Source organism: Enoplosus armatus, chromosome 3, assembly GCF_043641665.1.
Source record: "Enoplosus armatus isolate fEnoArm2 chromosome 3, fEnoArm2.hap1, whole genome shotgun sequence".
NCBI lineage: Eukaryota > Metazoa > Chordata > Actinopteri > Centrarchiformes > Enoplosidae > Enoplosus > Enoplosus armatus.
The window spans coordinates 12608792-12630397 of NC_092182.1; the positions used below are offsets into that span (position 1 = coordinate 12608792).

At 39.2% G+C, this 21606-nt stretch overlaps 3 protein-coding genes across 3 annotated transcripts; 1 reads left to right on the forward strand and 2 right to left on the reverse strand.

Moving 5' to 3' along the window:
• Positions 1-2371: 2371 nt before the first annotated feature.
• On the reverse strand, positions 2372-8533 carry prkag1 (protein kinase, AMP-activated, gamma 1 non-catalytic subunit). Its single transcript, XM_070902106.1, has 13 exons — positions 8452-8533; positions 7372-7423; positions 7179-7279; positions 7008-7089; positions 6857-6915; positions 6587-6632; positions 6436-6490; positions 5852-5978; positions 5461-5626; positions 5334-5371; positions 4799-4945; positions 4324-4423; positions 2372-4171 (listed from the first exon to the last, which is right to left on the reverse strand). The coding sequence occupies exons 1-13, from the start codon at positions 8458-8460 to the stop codon at positions 4161-4163; spliced, it is 993 nt and encodes a 330-aa protein (XP_070758207.1). The 5' UTR covers positions 8461-8533; the 3' UTR covers positions 2372-4160.
• A 322-nt stretch (positions 8534-8855) lies between these two features.
• Positions 8856-14208, reverse strand: LOC139282558 (GTP-binding protein Rheb-like). Its single transcript, XM_070902326.1, has 8 exons — positions 13916-14208; positions 12415-12486; positions 12237-12304; positions 11898-11980; positions 11500-11556; positions 11353-11400; positions 10724-10805; positions 8856-10629 (listed from the first exon to the last, which is right to left on the reverse strand). Exons 1-8 carry the CDS (start codon positions 13965-13967, stop codon positions 10537-10539), a joined length of 555 nt encoding a protein of 184 aa, XP_070758427.1. The 5' UTR covers positions 13968-14208; the 3' UTR covers positions 8856-10536.
• A 3244-nt stretch (positions 14209-17452) lies between these two features.
• Positions 17453-20828, forward strand: LOC139282801 (zinc finger protein Eos-like). The gene is made up of 7 exons (XM_070902689.1): positions 17453-17514; positions 17615-17719; positions 17917-18171; positions 18600-18767; positions 18852-19001; positions 19320-19451; positions 19939-20828. The coding sequence occupies exons 1-7, from the start codon at positions 17475-17477 to the stop codon at positions 20826-20828; spliced, it is 1740 nt and encodes a 579-aa protein (XP_070758790.1). The 5' UTR covers positions 17453-17474.
• The last annotated feature ends 778 nt before the right edge of the window (positions 20829-21606 follow it).

Here is a 21606-nt window from a genome sequence, read left to right on the forward strand (position 1 = left end):
CTTATGCTTACCAATCAACACATTTCTTTTTCTTTTTTCTGTGTGGAACCATCTTAAGCAAAATACACGTTTAGGAATTATTAAACAAATTGCATTCAGTAGGGTGGATGGTTAAATGTAGAGTGTTGTAGAGCAACAGTTGCCAGTGACTTAAGACTGTATGTTTTGTCCTTGATCTTAGCTGACACACTCGCTGGCTTCAGATTGAGACTCTTCTTACAAAACACAATATTTAAATGGTAGTATTCTAATGTGAATGCAGCCGCTGTCTCTTGATCAACCCACAGACCATAACCTGCCATGAGAGTGAATGCTGCTCCAGTCCCTCAGATAAGCTGGTATACACAACATTAAGATAAACCTTTGCAGCCGCCAGTACTATTTACACTGTACCTTCAATGCGGGGCAAAAATGTTTTATTTTTAATCCCTTTTAAAAACACTAACTCCAGGAATCTGAATGTTCATGTTTTTTTATATTTTCAAAGCATGTCCAATCTTCTTTTCCCCTCAGGGTGCATTCCCCCTGGCTGAGTATAACTACAGCACATGAACTAGCTTTTTAAGGTGATACTTGTGTATATATGACAGTCAATTTATTTTTTGTTTTTGATTTTATGTTGACACTTAGGTCATGTTTTAGGTGTTTTAGGTTTCTTTTTATACAGGCTTTTTGGTTGATGGGAAGAACATCATTTGTAAACAGATTTATGTACCAATCTCCTTTCTGACCTCTGAAGTAACATTACTATATGTGTCAGACATACTACTTATGCTGACTTTCTCCTACAGCCCTCTATTACTGCAGAGCAGTATTATAGGTTTTTCATCAAGGTTTCCCCTCATGGCTCCTTTAGTTCACCATGCAATACCTCCTCAATGTGCAAATTGTATGTGGATTGTTTCCTTCAAGCTAACATTGTCAGAAATCACTGTATACATTTTGTTTTCTGGAAATAGGTGCACTTTTCTCTTTAGCTGTATGCAAATTCAGCAGGTACTGTTTGTTTATAGTCTTTCCCATGTTATTTATATATGTATGCTGTGAGTTCCTATGAAAGCCTGAAAGGCCATGTGTGCACTACTACTGACCTCACAGCATTAAAACCAAATTGTTCTCAGAATCATCTCTGGTCAAGGCCTCTAGTGTTTATCTAAGATCACACCACTGAAAATGAGAATATTATTACAAATCAGGCCAACCAGTTGCCGTACACTCCATCTGACTGGAAACTGTAAAAATAATCTGATTTTTCTTTGGGAGAAGAAATGTTGAAACTAAATACTACTGAAATGTCTCAATGCTGAAATGTCTCGCAAATGTGTTTGGCCAATACTTTTTGTTTTAAAATCACGCTCACTGCACTGTATTGTTTCAGTGTTACAGGATGTTTGTAAGAACGAATAGACTACACTTGATGCTGTGGTTTTTGGCTGGAAACACTGGCGAGCTCTACTGTTTGAGTGTCAACCATATTTATACACAATAGGGGTATGTTTTCTGCCTTACAAAGTATTGAAGGTTTTTAATGCCTTGCTTCAATTATCCCTATGGAAGAATAGGGGGGTGTAAGTCAAAGAAATTAGGTATTGTTGAACAGGTTGTGACAACTCCCAGGTCTCTCTCCAGTCATGGCAAAGAGACAATAGCATCCATGTAAAAACCCCTTCAGGACTTCAATCATGTAACTTCTAATATAGTAATAAATGCAATTGTTTTCCTATGTGGTGTCTCTTTCTTTTACTTTAATTTTTCCAACCCCAACCTTGTATTTTAAGTGTTAAAGCAGCTATAAAAATATTTTATATTAACATTGACTACTTATTGGTGAAACGGAACACTTGTAGTGATGAACTGCAGTAGTTTTAGCCTCTTTCAGCTCATCATTTTTGTTTTCCAGGCCCTCTACTGTTTTGGTTCAGTCTCACCGCTCTTATAGCGTTGTTTCTAGCTGTCACCAGCAGCTGTTTAAGGAGAAAGGGCTCTAAAACCTCACTTTGCGCTGCCTATCCAGCAACAGCAGTTAGTGAACCTAGTGGAGCATTTAGCAGCTAAAAATCCAGATATTTCCCTCAGACCAAAACTAGAGCTAAAAGGAGAGTGAATATTGGACACAATTAAAACTCCAAAAGAATCCTAATGTTGCTCCGTGTCTGCTGGATGTGTAAATGCACAACTGTCATAGGTCAGTGTTGTTTACAACTCGTCTCCGCTGCCATCAAGTGGCCAAAAAAATCAGTTAATGCAGTTTAATGAGTAGTTAAAGTTAATGTTGCAGTGCAAATCTCTTTCTCATCAAAGTAGTTACATCTTGAGACAGAAGTTAGGTGATGTACAAGATGTATGTATTTAACAATAATGGCATTTAAAACAAACTCAAAGAACCTTTATTGCTCATCCTTTAAATTATATATAATATCAATGCAGATTAGTACAAAAACTGTGCATTTACATACAGTTATACACCTTCAATTTCATATATACCAAAACAGGAAGTGTGACATGTTCCTGGACCACCTTCAGAAAATGGAAAGTAAATGCTGGTATTTAGTGATTTTGATAAAGTCCCCTAAACACAACTAACAGAAAACAGTTGTAATGAACATATAAGACTTGATGTTTTGACGTATCATCACGGACTGTAACTGACATCAACATAACACCCCAAAAGGATATAAATCAGACAATGAACAAACTCACAGAAATGGTTAATTTGACCATTAATTTTCAAGTGAACTTTTCAGAATCAGAATCAGAATTTGTTGTTACTTTTTGGGGGGCTTCTGCAGCATTGAAGCAATAACTAAATCCCTTTTAACGCTAATAATGCCAAAATGTGGGTAACAAAACAGGCAGGAGGTAAAGTAAAATGTACAATCCATTAAACAGTTTGTTATACAGGACAAAATGGCAAAACATAACACCCATAAAAATCCAGAGCTTGCATACAAACGGAATACAGCACAATTAACGGTCATCTAACAGTAAATTCAACCATGAGGTTGTTTTGGAAGCCTAATGTGCTCGTCCAGGTTTGCTACTCTGCTGTCTGGCTACACAACAGATTAAAACCTGAGCCCTTGAATTCTTCACACACATCAATTTTTTTCAGTTAATTGAAACTAAATTAAATTGTATATAAAGATATTTTTGGACGATCCGGTCCTGAAGCTGACATCTGCAAAAGTCCTGGCATTTTGAAATTTGTGTCAGACCACGACCAGACTTTTTCATTTTACATCTTTGAAATCATTTTCAAAAGTAACTTCCCAAGTCTCGTGTTTGAATGATAAATTAAGCTAAATACTCTTTACAATCTTCACACAAAAGCTAGCTTGTAGCTAGTGTTTGTATGTATATACTGTATGTACAGTATGTATGACACATACATACAGTACAAGTACTTCAGTAACCATATAACCATCAATATGTATTGCAAGTGTTGGAAGTGTAGTTGTTCAAGGTAAAATAAAAAAATAAGATTTACAAATCAACCCCCACCTGCATTTAAATAATCAAATGACCTAAATGGTGAATAATAAGATAATTTAAGCCTGACAACATCAGACTACTTTTATGTACAAAGAACAGGGCTCAGTCAAATGTCGTAACATGCCAGAACAACACACACCGACTGCTGATCTGACAAAGTCACACAGTGTTTTTACATAGGCTTTTGTGCATCTAGAATCCAGCCTTATTATAGAAATGAAATGCTGCCAACAAAAGGCAATACAGGTAAATCAGCTTTCCTTTAGCTGGTAACTGATTACTTAATTTATATTATCGGGAATACATTTGTAATCAATGTCATAATTAATGATCCTCTTCTACGCAGATCAACAGTCACAGAGCTGGGAATGATGCCTGGTCATCCTGAGAGGATGCAGCTCCTCTTCAGAGGTTTCTTGTGCTTTTACATGTCTTGGCTCTCTCTCGTGGCTTGGAATTTGGCTGGATTTACAGGAGCGTCTGTGTGTCCTGTGTTATTACAATTTTTATATTGCTAAAACCTAATATCTTCATGTGTGAATATAGGAAACCTGGTTACAAGAGATGAATGATACTTTAGTATACTGTCATAATTCATGTGTCTGTTCTCTTTTCTCCCTTTTCTACAACATCCTCTTAACTGTGTAGCCTTTCCTTCTTTGAGTCCTTCAAGCTGTGCCTGTGGACAGAAAACTCAAATCATCACTTAAAGTTTACCATGAGCATATTTAGGAAAATATGTGAGTGATTACACTGCTTTTAATACTACTGGAGTACTTCCTGTATGTGAAAGCTCCAAAAATCTTTAGACCGCTACACGACTGTACTTACCCTCTTCTCCATCAGTAAGCACTAGTGCCTGGAGAATATCTGAGAGGGAGACAATTCCCTTCACAACTTCCTGCTCGTCCACCACCACCAGCCTGTGCACCTGAAGGACACACAGGAGGGCCATCACTGTTACTTTTACCTAATAGTATTTGTACCACAGCCAGAAGAATGTGTGAGGAAATTGATACATGAAAATGTAACTATACACACACACAGCAGCATTGACTTCATTAAGTTATAAATACATTTCTATTAAATGCAAAATTGGAGAAAAGCTGGTTATAGCCTTAGCTAATTATCAGGTAGTGTTTGTTGTCTCCCTCTATTAAGGACTATGATTTAAAATGAAGAATAAAGTGAGGACGAACATTTCAGACATTGTTTATCATATATTTCATTACACTCTGGACAGTAATACCCAAAATCAACAGGGGTTAAAGCGGCCCCAAGAAGTATAATGACATCCGACTCTCACCTCAGCCTCCACCAGTCTGTTGATGATGGCCTCCAGAGTTTCGTGCCTGTGGCAGGTCAGCACTCCTTCAAAGTACTGAGAGCGGTGCTGCAATGCTTTGGTCACTGTCACATCCAGGTTGTTGTACGTCTTCTCTGCTGCCAGGTTCTGTATAAACACAGTCCTTCAGGTTAAAGATGTTTCTTTCTTCATCTTAAATTGCACAATAAATACTTTGAAAGCATATCCCAATATTGATATATATAGTGATACAGTACATTTTCTGGCAATCTGGTTAAGAGATGTAGATAAATGTCTAATGTCTCACGTTATATATGTTGTCATTTTGCCCAACCATACTAATATCAGGAGGTGCAACGATTAGTCGATTTATCAATTAGTCAATCAACAGAAAATGAATCTGCAATTATTTTGAAAACTGGATAATGATTTTGATAATGATAAAATAATTGTTAGTTGCAGCCGTACTCTTATTTGCTCATAAGCAAAAAAGAAATAAGGTACAAATACAGTGAGATGACAGATAACAACTTACTATAACATCAAATTTTGAGTATATATCCACCACTCGACCTGCAAGAGAGAGGCAGCATATCAGCAAACAAACATGCAGAATTCAAGAGGTCTCTGGTCATTAATGCAAAATCAACAAGCCCACATACCTTTGTCGTCCACAACGGGCAGCGCTGACACTCGCTGCTCAACAAAAATACCCAGCGCCGTGTACAGCGGTGTGTCTGTGCGGACCACTGCTATGTTCTGGAACGTGCCGATGTTGAGTTCCTCTAAGGTTTGTCTCAAGAATGATGGTTTTGGCATCTCTGAGATCTGAAAACAATAACAAGAGATTGTGCACATGTGATTAACACATGTAGGAGAACGGATGTCTTTTTAAAACCGTTTTAGAATATACTGTTTGCTTAACTGTAGCTAGTAGTCTTTAGTCTGTACTAGACATCTGCAGTGTTATTGTCAAACTCAAACACTGAAAAACAATGGCATTGGTCAATATTTAATGTAGTAGTAGTGAGGACGGAAGCTAGAGACACTTACAAAAAGCTTCAGAAACTTGAGAATCCTCTTGTGTGTGAGAATATAGAGTGTGTTTCCTGTCAGGGGGTCGATTACAGGCAATCTGTGGATCTTGTTCTTCAGCAGAGATGATACTGCATCATACAAACTGCGACACAGAGAAGTTAACAAAGGTCAGAGTTATTTTGGGCATGGCATGTTGTGAGATAAGATAGCCAGATAAAAAAAAAGAAAGGAAAACTTACTAAGAGATAGTTACTAATGTTAGGCAAGAAATGTAATGACTAAGTGTAAGTTAAGTGAAGCATTCATACAATTAATATTGTGGGTACAAACAAAACTTCAAATCTCCCAGCAACGTTATTTAGAGAAGCTAATTTTCAGGTAGAGGTTTGATGTCTGGCTCGATTTACAGAGATTCCACTCAACAGAATAAGGTGTGGAGGAGCATTTCAGACGGCATTCCTGAAATGTTATTACACATAAGCATACAGTATTCGAAGTACCAACTTTAAAGGGTTACTTCCACAGGTTAAACCAGATGATGATGGGAAGTAATAGTGCCAACAGAGCATTATTTTAAAAAAAACTAAAAAAAAACTCACCTTGCATTGGGAGATATGCTAACCAAGGGCTTGAAAGAGTCTTGAAGGTACAGCTCTATTATAAATAAGGACAGACAATATAGTTCAAGACCTTCAAGATTACCAGAATAAATGACTACTACTACTTAACATACTCATGAAACATTCTCACCTCTCCATGTTTCAATTTTGTGTTCTTCCAACTCATATATCTGAACCTGAACGATTACAAGGAGAGAAAGGGTTGACATCTTTAAGAGGAACGAAGAAAGAAATAAAGCTATGGATACAAACGGAAAAAGGAGCAAGGGCACATTCAGCAACATGAGTTAAAACACTACCGATGACAAAATAATGCCTGCAGTTCAGTTTTGAGATTTAATATGTTGCATCTAATCTTACGATTCAAGGACAATAACCAATGTGGAGTCTACCATCTTACCAATGGAGATTTGTAGTAGCGATGAAGGATGTTAATGAAGTCTGTGATGGTTAGCATACCTGTGGAGATACATGAGTAGCATCAAGTCAGTGCTTTATTTAAATTCTGTCTTACACAGAGTGAAAATGTGCCAACTGAAAATCCCCCTTACCAACAAAGCACTGCTTCTTGCTGTCCCACAGAGGTGCAGCTCTTACCCCATTAGAAACAAGAGCAAAAAATGCCTTCTTGACCTGTAAAATTAATTACACCAAAAGTTTCAGTGTAAATAAGCAAACAGGAGATAGATTTCATTTTTTAGGACTTTAAGCTTTTGTGTTACCTGAAGTGATGTATCAAACACAACGAGTTTGGAGCTGGTAGGTACCAGGTCGTAACACCGGTGGGACTTCATAAACCTGGTGTACACATTGTGCTCTGGGTCTGAAGGAATGAGAGAGACACTATTGAAGACACTTGTTTGCTGTTTTTAAACGACACTATTTGGTCTAATGAGATTTATGTAAATCCTTTACCTTCTATGACCGGATCTTTTTTGCCCTCAAGATCATCAATTGTTACTGGAAGCTGAAATAAAAAGATAGAGGTCATTCAATTTCAGTTTGTCTAGGCGACCTCCAAAACAAGGGAATGTTTGTTTTACAAAAGCCTGCATAACATGGTTAAATAATCCCCAGCACAGCTAAAGACAGAAGCACTGGATTGGCCCGCCAAGTGAAACTACAAAGGCATATGGTTTAAAATGTTGAGGATTAGTGGTTAGGTAGTTACAACCCTTGACATGGTTAAGGTTATGTATGACGTTGTATGTGTCAGCTATGCATGCATGTTAAAGATTTAAAACGTCATATTTATCGGGATGTTACAAAGGTGCATTCATCAAGGTGTCACTAACAACAGGTGCAGTACAGGCATATGACACACAAAATACGCTTTGCTTCTTTGATCACGACTTCAATTGCGGGTAGCTAACTATATACAAGTATAATACAGTCAGCTAGTTAAATGTCAAAGAGCTTCAGCTAAGAACAACTGTTTTCCTCAGTAGTTAAATCAATAGCTAAGCTATGTATCCGCCGTTACAAATGATTAATTTGACAGTACTGCTATAATTTTACGAAGCCTGGCTGGCAAACTGACAGACAGTGTCGTCGCTGTTATGTGCAAACTGAATAGCCTAACGTTACTTAAAACAAACCTCTAATAGTAACGTTAGCGAAGCATTAGCATTAAGCTAGTTAGCGTCACAGTGTGTTGACTTTAACAAGCCAGTCGATGTGACTTTCCATTTCAGCTCTGGCTTTTACATCAGTTACCCTTGTGAGACATTATTTGGCATACTGTCTTGTTTAACGATGGTACACTGATACTGGGGGCTGAAACCACAGTCACGTTCACCACGGGAAAAATATGCCTTTCTGATGGTTGACTAACGTTACTAACAAGTGAGCTTGCCTACTCCACTACTCTGACAAGAATCAGCTAGTTAGCTAGCTGCTACAGTTAGCACGCTTGAAAAGCCGCGTTAGCTATGTGGAGGAAGTTTGTTAGAAAGCTAACAATCTTTACAAGCTCAAGTTAGCAAGATAACTTACACACTCCATATTCCATTCGCCGTATCGCCTCCCTGTAGCGGTTCGTTTACAACTGGCAGGATCCTCCAAACCCACACAGTTCTTCCGCTATAACTTGCAATGAGCAACTTGAATGGCTGTAAAATGGTTACCGTAGTACATGTTGTGTTACCGCACCACAATCTCAGCTCTGAAGCAGACCATAAATGAACCCCCCTTATGATGATGCTGTGTATGCCTAAATGTCTCTATACAGTAATTTAACGTGCAAGCGAAGTTACAGTACAGCCCAATCACAAATGACCAGTTATTGTAGGGGATCAACCTATGCACCGCCTCTGTAAGCTGTGCGGTAATATACTGTACAGACAACTCTGCTTTTTGCTACTTTAGCCATCCAAATAATGCAGTACAATGACACATCAAATGAGTAACAGATTTATTTATATACAAAACTGTTTACAGCAAGATTTCTGAATCAACATTGACCCACAAGGGGGTATTGGTGTCCAGATGCACCACCTGCACCATGGTATCAAGTCAACAGAAGGAAGAAAAAAAAAAAACCTTTAAGAGCACCTTGAGTCATGAAGGGAAGCAGATGAGGGAGTTTGAACAACTGTAAGGCACAAGACACAGCATCACCAGCTTCTCTTCAACCATCATCAATTACCCATCAATCAACTACTTACTCAGCAAAGCACTTGATAAAAAGTTACAATTACCCACTACAGGTACCACATGAGGATTATGGGGGGGGGGGATCCACATTTTGTCATGTCAGGTAAGGCTACAGGATCTAAGAAAAACAAGTCATTAAGGATCTCAAGCATCTGACGGTGATCATGCAAGTACACAATATGAATTAAATGGACTGCATGCCATCCGGGCTTGGTTTCATCAAGCCATCAACCATCACCATCACATGAACCATCAAATCAAAACCACGAGCTCAAAAATGGCTAAACTAACCCTGTGGCCTTCAGCCAATTAAATAGTCTTACGCAGTGTTAAAATGCAATTAAAAAATTGCAACTCAACAATGTTCATAATTATAACGCACTTATAACCATATACTCTACTTAAGATATTGAAGAGCAAACTTGCACCACTCAAGATATAACCAATAGTATTAAACCAATTTCTAAGATTCTATTTATATTGTATAAAAAGGCCATAACTGGTAAATACCAAAGATCTATTCATATCTATACTAAATTTCTCTGAGGGTTGTCCATAAGATAACACCTTTATTACAGTCATTATGGAAAAATTAAACTGTAGAAACAATGGAAGAGGACTAATCTGCTTAGCAGAAGAGCTTAAAATATGAGTTGTTAGATACAAATAGATTCCTCCATCATGAAAACACAGTTCAAGAGTTCATTGGTGAAAGGTACCTGAAGAGGAGTTGATAAAACAAATACAGAGAAGAACTGTGAAACCGCAGTAAAACATTTCTTATGTGAAATCTCATTCCAGGGTGTTCAAGGAAATCCACCATTTATGAGAAATACTGACATTTTAACACCACATTTAAAGCAATGTGTAGTGTGACTCTCCATCACCGTCAAAAAAAAAAAGCTGAAATAATACGTCCTTAAAAAGGTTATTAACAAGCCCTCACTGTACATTAACTCAACTACTCCAAGAGTTATGAGACAATAGCCAATGATGTCTCAAACATCAGATTAAGTAGTTATTACCATAATACGCTCATGAAAAAATTTGATGCAATTCATTGGGACCAATATGTTTGGCAATATAATTTTGTTTTCTGAGCATTTGATTGAGCTCAAAAGTCAAGATTTTGCCCAGTCATAGATTACATTTCAATATTTAAAGAAAGTGTTCACTGACAGTGTTTCTTTGTCTGGAACAAAGATTAATCTTGCTCTCAGAAACGTCTCCCTGTGGTTACAATTAGTGGGATAGTTTATCAACTGTCTGAGCAGTTGCCTTGCTATGTAAATCAATCTGGTATCACAATTGAGCAGAAAAGTTCCACTGCAGTGTCTTGGTGTCGGTGAGGTCACGATTGGCGAGCTGGTGAAGTTGTGCCTCCTGTCTTCAGCAAATGAGCTTACTGATGTCCTGGATACACTTCTACATCACAGCGCACTTCTTCTCCTCCGGGGGTGCGTTTCCATCCGCTTTCTCCATCTCCAAAATGATCCGCTTGAAAACCTCCACAGCAGTCTGCATCACAAGAATATGGTCATGAGAGCGTGAATAAGAAATAATATGTGGACTGCACCAATGAGTTGGTATTCATAGAGATATCTATCATTACCTCATTCTCCTTGGCCGAGGACTCCATGAATGCAGCACCCCAGGAATCAGCAAGTTTTTTTCCCTCCTCTGGCTTAATAACCCTGGGACAAATGAAATGGAAACTTTACTTAATGAAAAACTAAAACTCCATTTGTATTGCACACAAACACTGACTTAGAGCACTCTCTCTCAGGATTGTTTGAGTGAGTGGTGACTGAAGGGGGGGGGGGGGGGGGGGGGTGCGTCTTTCCGACTGAAGAGGTTTATCTTACAGGTCACAAATACATACTTTCATTTTAAAAAAAGGCAACAGCTGGGACAGTTTTTTTTAGCAAATGTTCCTCAAACAGGAGTAAATATTGCATTTGTGGGACTATTTTGAGCTGCATATTCGGTACTCTAGTGAGTATGAACGGCAGCATATTAAAATAAATACACTGCTGTGTTCAGGTCCAAAATAATGAACATGTCATCTAGTGTAACAGTGTGATTCGGTGATGTATATAATAGTTTTTGGACAACAATGGAGATCTACATCCCAGAGGAACAAGCTATATCAGGTTTTGGCTACACAGGCAATATTGTTAATAGGATCAATTCATTGCATTTGTAGTTTATATTCTAAAGACTTTCAATCATCTTGATTACCTTTCCATGTGGAGATCTTTTTTGTTCCCTACAAGAACTGTTGGGACCCTAAAAACAAGAGATACTGGTTGAAAGAAGAAAATCACTTGGAAAAACAAAAAAGGCCATTTTGGAAACATTACATTTCAAAGATCCGACTAAACTTACTGAATCTTCCCAACCATGTCTAGCAGCTTGTCGTGTAGAACCTGCACAACTTCAAAACTAAACAGAGACAGACATCAAAGTACTTTTAGTAATCCTCATCTGAGAGTAGTCAGTATGTACATCTAACCTGTATGTTAGTCATTTATTATTGTAAAACACTGCCAGTCCAAAGAACCCAATACTTTAGCATATTTAGTTAAAGCAATGGACAAACAGCCTTGACAATTACTAATTATGAATAAGGTATTTTGAATAGTAAAGTCTGTATATGTTAAAACACAATGCTAGCATCAATTGTAAACACATACAGTGTTGTCTACCTGACATGGTGCTTCAAGACTATTAACTGTGTGTGCCTCATTATTCATATAGATATGAAAACACAACCATCCACTCACCTTTTCATGGAAGTCACTGAATACACAAGGACATACCCATGGATGTCCATTGAGTGGGATTGGTGAAAAATTGAGTACTCATCCTACAGAGAGAGGTAGGTATTATAATCTCATTGGGTATGACACAACACGTTATTAAATTGAGTCAGACATACAAGACAATAGCTTCTAGAAAAACTGGCCCTTTCAGTTAAATACACGACTTGTCTGACATCCCGGTACATGTCATGATACAACAAAACCTAAGGTTAAATATTAGGATTTAACAGATCAGAAGTGCTGATTTTAAACCAAGAGTTTGGTGCTTGTGTCAGATATGGTGGTAGGTAAACAACTTACTTGTCCAGCTGTATCAACCAGCTGAAGATTGAAGTCTTGACCATTCACGCTGACCATTTTGTTAAAGGCTAGGGAGAGGGATGCACTAGTTTTACACAACATTTCTTTACATGAAGTCAAGTCTATTATGACTTTCTTTGCTGCAATATCATACAAACAATATAATAATGACACATACTGTTTTCGATGGTGGGGTCATAGGAGTCAACAAACTGTCCTTCCACAAACTGTATTGTAAGAGATGATTTTCCTGTGCAGGTCAAAAAACAAAAACACAACATGGTTGTTTTGCTAGCATTTTAATACAATGTTAAAACTATCTCTTTCTTTATAACAACCCCTTATATTACAATTCAAAACAACCCCTTATATCACAATTCAAAACTGTGTCGGTATAATGACTATATAAGTGCAATACATATATAGTCATACACTTCAGTGCAATACATACATACATATATATATATGTATACACATACATATACATTGTTGTATATATTTTTTACTTCATTGTTCACTTAAATACTGTAAATGTGTATATTTTTTATTTTCTATTTCTTATTTTTATATTTTGTACATACTTTTAGTTCTAAATTATGCTACTTTTTACTCTTGAATAGGAGCACCGGTACTGTACAATTTCCCCCCCGGGGATCAATAAAGTATTTCTGATTCTGATTCTGATGACTTATTCAGGTCTTTAAGCCTTTATATGAACACCTACACAGGGGACAAAACATTTTAAACACATTACATTTGTGACCGGATCAGGAACTTCAGATATATTGCTATGGTAAATGTTTTTTGTTTTTTTTTAAATCATACTAAATCACATACTATATTTTGATAGCTCTGACCAAAGATGGTACCTCTGTAGTATTTAGATCACAAACTTTGATAGCTGTGATTTTTGTGTACTGAAGTCTGCGACATGTCAGATTCTGTGCTGCTTGAGACAAACAGACACAGACAAACGGACTGGTGCTCTTCAGATAGACCCATATACTGCTGGTTTCTGCTACCGCAGCTGTTAAAAACCTCTGCATCTATGGGTTCATTTTTTTTCTTTTACAGCTATTAAAATGTGTGACCTTACCTATATGTTATAGTGGCACCATTTTTGGTAATGGCTGCTATTAGATGATTAAGTATGACAAAAACGTTTGCAGCGGTTAAAGTTTTCTGTTATTAATAAAGCTGAAAGCCCTAACAGGGTCACAGAATCTGACTAGTCATATCATTTGGTGCAACACCGGCCACACAAGGACATTTTAGAATATAAACGACTGGTATTGACTTGGTAGGGGGTCGAATATGGTTACTGCCAAATGTCCTTAAATTCTGGACGCTAAGTACTTGTCATGTTTGTTATGCTAGCCTAAAAGTTTCGACACACACCACTTGGCTCTGTACCAGGATGTCACCGGCTGAGCTAACTTTGTTTTCACAGAACACCTTACAACTAGTAACAGATGGCTACAGCTACAAAGCAAGATAATGTTGAATATAGTGTAGTTTAGTAATCAGCAACCACATGTAACACAAAGAAACACGAACAAAGGTAATCTAGCGTTGCTGGAGTCAGTCGGAAACACTCAAAAGAAAACAAAGCCAGGAGGTTAGCCTGTTAGCCTGCTAGCTGAATAATAGCTGTGCACGAGCTCGTGTGCTTTACTCACCTACAGACCTGTAACCTATTACAGCAATCTTTCGATGTTTTGGTTGAGGCATTGTAGTGAAAACGGTGTTCAATATGTTTTGATAATGTAGTACGCCACCTAGTTTTACTATCTAAACAAACTTTTATCGCCACATTCGTCTCACATCACGTGACAACAACAAACTTTTCGGAGCTGCCGCTCGAGCTCTCTGCTGGGCCTCGAGCTGGGAGTTCAGAGTTTAAGTACAGCAAGTACAACTTGTACTTATCTCAAAAATTGGTCTCTTTCTGTATCTGATATAGTCATCGACATCGATCGATAGTCTAAAAAGATGAAATTGACGTTTCAACGGGAACTGGAAACGAAAAAACGCTTGTTCAACGCGATTACGATTTGCAAGTCAAAGTGACGGAAACTGTCATTGTGTAAGCACACCGTCGTAAAACCAGCGGCTACGTCAGGACTGACATGGACGTGCATTCTGGCCAATTTGTACAGTAGAGGTCACTCTTTGTGCGTTCCCGCATGTTTCTGACAGACATCCTTTTTACACTTTTCAGACTCAGACTACGATCACTGAAAATCTACCGTCCTTCATATCAACAAGTGTGGGTTTATATTGTTTCAGTATAGAACAATAATAATTTTAATTTAGAACAAGTTGAGGCAAATTATACAAAGCAAGACAGGGAATAATTATACAAACATGAAGGATATAATTCAAATGACAATGGTGGAAATTATGTTGTTAAGGTTGTGATAATAATGTAAAGAATCTGTAGACGTTCGGTCACAACTTCGTCTGAACAGATTTTGATCCAGGAAAATCCATTCTGAGATCCTGACAAGATGCTGTTGGGATTAGTGACTGGTACACACAGTTACCAGTGATGGAAGAAGTACTCAGATCATTTAAAAAGAAAAAGTAAAAGAAGGAATACTATGGTCTTAAAATGCTCCATAACAAGTAAATGAATTCAAAATGTTACAGAATACAGAGGTATTATCAGCAAAATGTAGGCCTACTTAAAGTATCGAATGCAAAAGTACTCATTATGCAGAATGGCTCCTTTCACTGTATTATAGGCCTATTGTTATAAAATATTATATTATTCAGTTTTTATCGGGGGGGGGGGGGGGGTGCACAATAGATGTGCATCTCACCTTTTAGTTATTTTTCATCATACTTTCAGCCCCTCTCTCACTGTCTCTCAATCATATGTACTTAGAAGTAGGAACCCTAATAAAATGAGTCTAACCTTGGAATGTTTTTGTAAGCCAAATCATAAGACAAACGTAAATAAAAATGTATCAGGTTACAAACTGGACAATAATGTGGTCTCATTAAATACATCCATGGAGACTGTGACAATGGGCCCTTTCTCCCACAAATCTATGCTAATGCAGACATCCAATGCCAGTAACTGCACTGCTGGCACTTACATTTTTAGACTCTGTTTAACTATGGCTGGGGATTGAACGTCAGTACTTTTTGAGTACTGATCAGAATATCACTGAGTAAAATAAAACTGATTCATTACAAAGGTTTGGCTCATTTATAACAAAAAAGGGTTGTGTTGAAAATAATTATTATGTTCTGTCATTTTGGAATTGAAAAATATATCAATTTGGTATTCTTTATTTGGTACTGAAACCCAAGTATTGTATTGGAAACCAAGCCCTACTTTTAACTGAACACAGTATTATTCTGAAGATATAACAAAGTCACAGAAAGAGTTATTCACTTTGGATGGGACAGGTAAGGATGGTTGTTGAGTTCCTCTTGGTGTTATGTACTAAATACTCTTTTGGCACCTCCTGGATCCCAGCATACTGCGTACTAGAAGGACAACATGTTTTTTCCCCCTTTTGAGACAATGTAGTGCACTGTCCAGATATTGGGAAATGTTATTAGTGTTCAGACCCTGGAGTATCACAATGTCAGATATGGTGTGGTTCAATAGAAATTAGCCAACATCAAAAAGTTGGATGTGTAGGCCTACAACATACAGTCATGGGGTAATTTTTATTAAAATCTTTGAAAGTGATTCCATGTGTTGCCACCAGAAACAAAGTATGTTTACTGTCGCTTTAAAGTACAAATTGAGACCTATGTGTGTATTAACTGTAAGAAGACAGCTCCACAAATCTTAATAAAAAACACAGCTAAGTCTAATCGTGTTAGTGATGTTTCTTTGTGTGTGTTCGTGCTGAATAAATGAACTAATGTTGATGTTAATTAATAGTTTTAATGCAGATTCCAGGTTCATGTAAGCCTACTGGCTGCTAGTGGATGATAGGCAGCTACATTTGGGACCTAACCGGAAATTGTTTGGAGCTGGAGGTAAACGCTGCCGGGAGATGCTGCCGTCATAAACAGGCAGATGAAAATACGGAATAACCTCACTGAAACGGCCCTGACAGGGACAGGTAATGCAACTATTACTGGGAGAACCGGACAACTTTAAAAGTACATCTATAATTGAATGTCTCAACTGTGTTGAGTTGTGTTGTAAAAGTCAGCTTCTAGGCTTCAGGGAGAGCAGGCTAGCTAGCTAACCACTAGCTGGCTTGCCATAGCATTCGGGAGGCGGTGGGTGCCATAGCAACCGTTTAGGAAACATTGACCGAGGTGGCTAGCTAGCTAAGATAGTTCAGGCTAACGTTGGTTTGTTATGCTAGCGTTAAAGACGTCGTAGAGACTTGAATGTCCAATTTAGCGCTAGTCAGCCAAGTAATGTCACAAGTCAGCGCTATCTACCTTGCTTCATCGCTTGTATTAATTAGCTATGACTTTGCTCCATGCTTTTAAGTAAGCTGTCGAGGGTGGCAAATTGATGTAACGTAGTGGTGTTGAGTTTAGCTAACTTGGCTAACGGTAATTTCCATCACATGCAGTAAGCTAACGTTAGCCACTAAGGCCGACCCGTAAACTTAGGTTACCTCAACGCCAACGTTATGTAAACGTTAAAGTAAATCTTTCTCTATTACGATCAGGATTTCAGACTAATTTGTCTCAGATGAGTGTAACGTTAGATTAGCTTAATATTATCTGACTTTATCAATGTTGTCATGGGTCAACCTAATTGTAACTGAGTCAATCAGCTGATCTGTGGCTGCTAAGGTTAGAGTTGGCGCTAACTTAGCTGCTAGTTAACTATTTTCTGGTACGATTAACGAACCTACACCAGCTAATCTTCAGCACGTGTATTGTTAGCGCTAGGAGCTAATATTACAGTTGTGTGTATGTGCAGTTCAGAATGTATGGCCTTACTTAAATTGCTCTGGCAAGTTAACGGTAGTTAGCTGACATCCACGCTAGCTTAGATTTTTAAGTGTCTGTTATCATAACTTGTGAAGTAGGTCTTACACAATACCAATTTAACTCCGCCTGTAATTATTGTATGTTGTATTAATAAGGGTTGCAGTGTGGAGGTTGCACATCACATGGGTGATGTGTCGTTATGTTTAGTTATGTTTGAGTGAACTGGTGCCTGAGTGATTGTCTGAAAGAGATAATTCAGTTTGATCTTAACCTTTGACATAACTGTCATTTCACTATTCAGCTTGAACTAGTATGGATGTTGATGACTGCAATGGCCGGTCTTACATATCAGGTAGGACTCTGGTTTGTTTCATCATAGATAGACTTACCTTTAAAGGTGGGATGTTGCTCAAATGACAGATCTTGCTTTTGTTTCCTTTTTTTGGTTGCAGCTAGTGGAGACTCTTCAATGGAAAGAGAGTTTTCTGGAGCCCTTGGAGGTCCAACAGTGAGCACCCCAAACAGCAAAGATACCTCTCCTAGTCGCTCCCTCAGTGGTCAGTGAGAAAACAAGTGTGAATAATAAGTGTGTGGACTATGTGATCTTTATTAGTTCCCAATATATGATGGGACATATCACAGTAATATCACAATCTATGCTCACTCTGTCGTCTTTTTAAGTCTAGCAACACACTGTTTGACACATTATCTAATTTAATTTAAGAATTGAATGTCTGCTCTTGTACCTCTGTAGCCAACTCCATTAAAGTGGAGCTGTACAGTGATGAAGACCCAGGTCGTAGCACTGAAGATGAAAGAGGGGAGCGGGTAGAGGAAGGAGGTCCAGAGCAGGGATCTGAGGCTGGTGGAGACTACAGGGAGCCCACCAATCCTGAAACCATGCCAACCGGAGCCACCAGAATGCCAAATGGAAAGCTCAAGTGTGACATCTGTGGAATGATCTGCATTGGGCCTAATGTTCTCATGGTTCACAAACGCAGCCATACAGGTGACTGATAAGTTTAAGCTAGATAAGTCCTCGCTGAAAGAAAACATACTTTCAGTTTGCTTTCTATTAAAGAGATTAGGTTAGATACAGATCATATCTTGGATTTTGGCATATAATTGGAATGGACATTTTGATAATGTTTCATACACATCTTTTTGATGAGGGAGTGGTTTACACGATACTCTTATATCCCCTGAAAAGAGAGTCTGTACATGACTGTTAGGATATGTCTGGACTACTTGTGAATTCTTACCCAAGAGAAAACTGTTAGGACGAGAAAATTGTTGCCACAAATTCTCTTAAATCACTCGTACGCACCACTAAAGAACAAATCTGTTTGCAAGAGTGATTCTTGCATGATGCCCAATAAGCCATACACTATAGATGTAGATAAAGAAGTTGGGTTGACAGGTTTGATCTATCCCCAGGTGAGCGACCATTCCAGTGTAATCAGTGTGGCGCCTCCTTTACTCAAAAGGGTAACCTGCTCCGCCACATCAAGCTGCACTCAGGGGAGAAGCCCTTTAAATGCCCCTTCTGCAGCTATGCCTGTCGAAGACGAGATGCACTCACTGGCCACCTTCGCACTCATGCTGGTAGGACAGATTTAAGCCTGATAAAATCCTTTTTTTTCTTATGACAATGACAACAATAATGCTATCCTCCCACTTTGTCCCCAGTCTCCTCTCCAACTGTAGGGAAGCCGTACAAGTGCAGTTATTGTGGCCGTAGTTACAAGCAGCAGAGCACCCTGGAGGAGCACCGTGAGCGCTGCCACAGCTACTTACAGAGTCTGGAGTCACAGCAGCCATCCAGTGTACAGAATCAAGGTATGGGTTTATGGTATTCATGGAGATGATATGTCAGAAGTAAACAACATTTTCTCAGATAGGACAGTAACCTAAATCACAACATGGTGTTGTAAATATCCTTTCCAAAGGGATTGTAGTAGCATCTGTTGTAGAGATGTAGTCTACCTCCATAACAAGGTAATGCACACTACCCCTCACTTAGTTTCTTTTCTGTCCAAATGTTGGTTTAGATTCTTAAGAAAACCAGCATACAACCTAAACATTTGGGATAAATGCTGTCAAGGTAATAAGACACCCCCCAAAAATGACATTACAATTTGTTTGTACTCTGTGCAGGAGAGGAGATGAGAGAGCTAGAGTTTATACCTGACTCTCTACTGCAACCCTCCTCAGACAAGATGGCATTTATCGATCGGCTCGCCAACAGCATCACCAAACGCAAGAGATCCACACCACAAAAATTTGTAGGTGAGCATTTGGTCTCAGTGTGGACAGGTTGAGGACACTGTGAAAGCAGCAGTAATTCTTTGAATTGGATACCCCATAAAATGGTACTGATGCTTTTGTGATGGGACCACCATCTTTCACAATTTGATGTATCCAAGCTGTATGATTTGCTGTAGATTCAAACCAAATGTCAAAGTGAAACAGGAGCTTTGTTTTGACTGTTGCACGTTGCTGGTGCGGGAGATTTGTAGTCTATGGTGGATAACAGTGGATACAGGCTCAGGACAAACAGTATAATTAAATGGTTAACAAGTCATACATATATATCATAACTTTCAACCTAATTATGTCATCCAGAATGAATCCAAATAACTTGGCAGGCTGTTCATTTACCTGGGCAAGCTTCCTGCCCATATATACATTTTTTTTTCTTTTTGAAAATGCAGTTCTGACGTCTTCCACACACTTCCATAGTACAGTATCATAAGATTGTGTTTCTTTATTGCAGGACAGAAACACATACGTCTCAACCTTGCAGATGCACCTTATGAGCTCAGCGCTGGTTTGGATAAAGAGAGGGAGATGCACGCAGGGGACCTCGAAACCCCGCACTTTACTGGTCTGGGAGGAGAATACGCCGGTGTAGCAGGTAATGGAGGAGGAGGAGGGGTATCAGACACACTGAGGCCTCTACACCTTCCCACCACTCACCCTTCATGTTTATCAGAACTCAGGCCGGTCCTCAGCTCCATTCACACCTCCGTTGCTCTCGGCCCGAGGCTGGATTGTACAGGGACCGGAGCTGGGCTGGGAGCAGCAGGTGTAGGGGGGAGGGAGGCAGCAGAGGGTCATGAAGACCTGCCTGTGGGTCGAAGTCACGCACCCTCACCTAGCAACGGTTGCCAGGACTCCACGGACACAGAGAGCATGCCAGATGAGCCGTGCAACAGTACTGCTCCGACTCCGACCCTGCACAGTAACAACGGCCATCATCTTCTCCACTCCAACAACCATCACCCAGCGCCTCCTCCCATTGCACACCACAGGAGTCGGGACAGACACAGTCCCAGCCACGCCAAAGACAGGGAGGTGGAAAGAGAGGATGGAGGCCACGCAGCACTCCCACCTCCTGCCCTCGCGCCAACTCCCAGCTCACCTACAGCGCCCTCCTCCACCTCTAGGGAGGCTTTTCGAGTTGTAGATGGGGAGGGGCGAGCTGTGCGCTCTTTCCGTTGCGAGCACTGCCGCGTGCTTTTCCTGGACCATGTCATGTTTACCATCCACATGGGCTGCCACGGTTTCCGCCAGCCTTTTGAGTGTAACATATGTGGCCACCGCAGCCAGGACCGCTATGAATTTTCTTCACACATCGTCCGCGGGGAGCACATCCTTGACTGAGGATGAATATTTTTACACTGAGACAAGGACCTGGCTGGGTTTGGTCTGCACACGAGCTAAAGGAGACACTGATGACATGAAACTGGCATGACTATTTTAAACAGGCACCAGTACAGTTAACATGTACCAGCATGAATGGCAAGTCCATATGTGTGTTTTTAAAATTATAATAGTGGTCCTTAGTATTTTCAATGCACTTTGAACAATGAATCTATTTAAAATGCACTTTTAATTAAATGTATTCGAAAGTAGATGAAGAGCCAATGCACTTTTTATCTGCAGATGTGCCTTGCTCCAAAATTCAGGATTCAAACCTGATGCACAAATTATGGTCAACAAATCTGACTTTTGTCCATAACCTGAAACTTTCCTCCCATGCACTTTTAAGAGAGATAACATAAAGAAAGCGTTATGTGAAGTTTATAGGCTCACCTACAATGGAACCTGTAGAAGCTTTAATGCCTTGTTCTAAAAGCACTTATTCAATGAAATGATCCCCTAACAAACGATACGTCCTGCAAAGTTTTTTCCAACTTGATTCTGTACAATAGACTGTTTTTCATAATGAGATGAAGTGAAGTGCAGACCAAACTCAGAAACCAGGTCCAAGTCGTAGATGTGTCTGAGGGGTTGTCCGTGAATTAGAAATGCACTTTTGTTTGTAACGGGGGTGGGGTGGACAGATCTGAGTGTGTGTGTGTGTGTGTGTGTGTGTGTGTGTGTGTGTGTGTGTGTGTGTGTGTGTGTGTGTGTGTGTGTGTGTGTGTGTGTGTGTGTG

Excerpts from the sequence above, each read along its gene's own strand:
- prkag1 (XM_070902106.1), bottom strand. Across the intron at positions 7,090-7,178 it reads TGTTTGATACATCACTTCAG|GTCAAGAAGGCATTTTTTGC; the intron begins GTAACACAAAAG and ends TTAATTTTACAG. Across the intron at positions 4,424-4,798 it reads ACAGACTGGTGGAGGCTGAG|GTGCACAGGCTGGTGGTGGT; the intron begins GTGAGAGTCGGA and ends TGTGTCCTTCAG.
- LOC139282558 (XM_070902326.1), bottom strand. The coding sequence starts at position 13,967 with ATGCCTCAACCAAAACATCGAAAGATTGCTGTAATAGGTTACAGGTCT. Across the intron at positions 11,557-11,897 it reads TCAGTGACTTCCATGAAAAG|TTTTGAAGTTGTGCAGGTTC; the intron begins GTGAGTGGATGG and ends GTCTCTGTTTAG. Across the intron at positions 10,806-11,352 it reads AAAGATCTCCACATGGAAAG|GGTTATTAAGCCAGAGGAGG; the intron begins GTAATCAAGATG and ends CATTTGTCCCAG.
- LOC139282801 (XM_070902689.1), top strand. The coding sequence starts at position 17,475 with ATGGATGTTGATGACTGCAATGGCCGGTCTTACATATCAG. Across the intron at positions 18,768-18,851 it reads CCACCTTCGCACTCATGCTG|TCTCCTCTCCAACTGTAGGG; the intron begins GTAGGACAGATT and ends CTTTGTCCCCAG. Across the intron at positions 19,452-19,938 it reads CACACCACAAAAATTTGTAG|GACAGAAACACATACGTCTC; the intron begins GTGAGCATTTGG and ends TCTTTATTGCAG.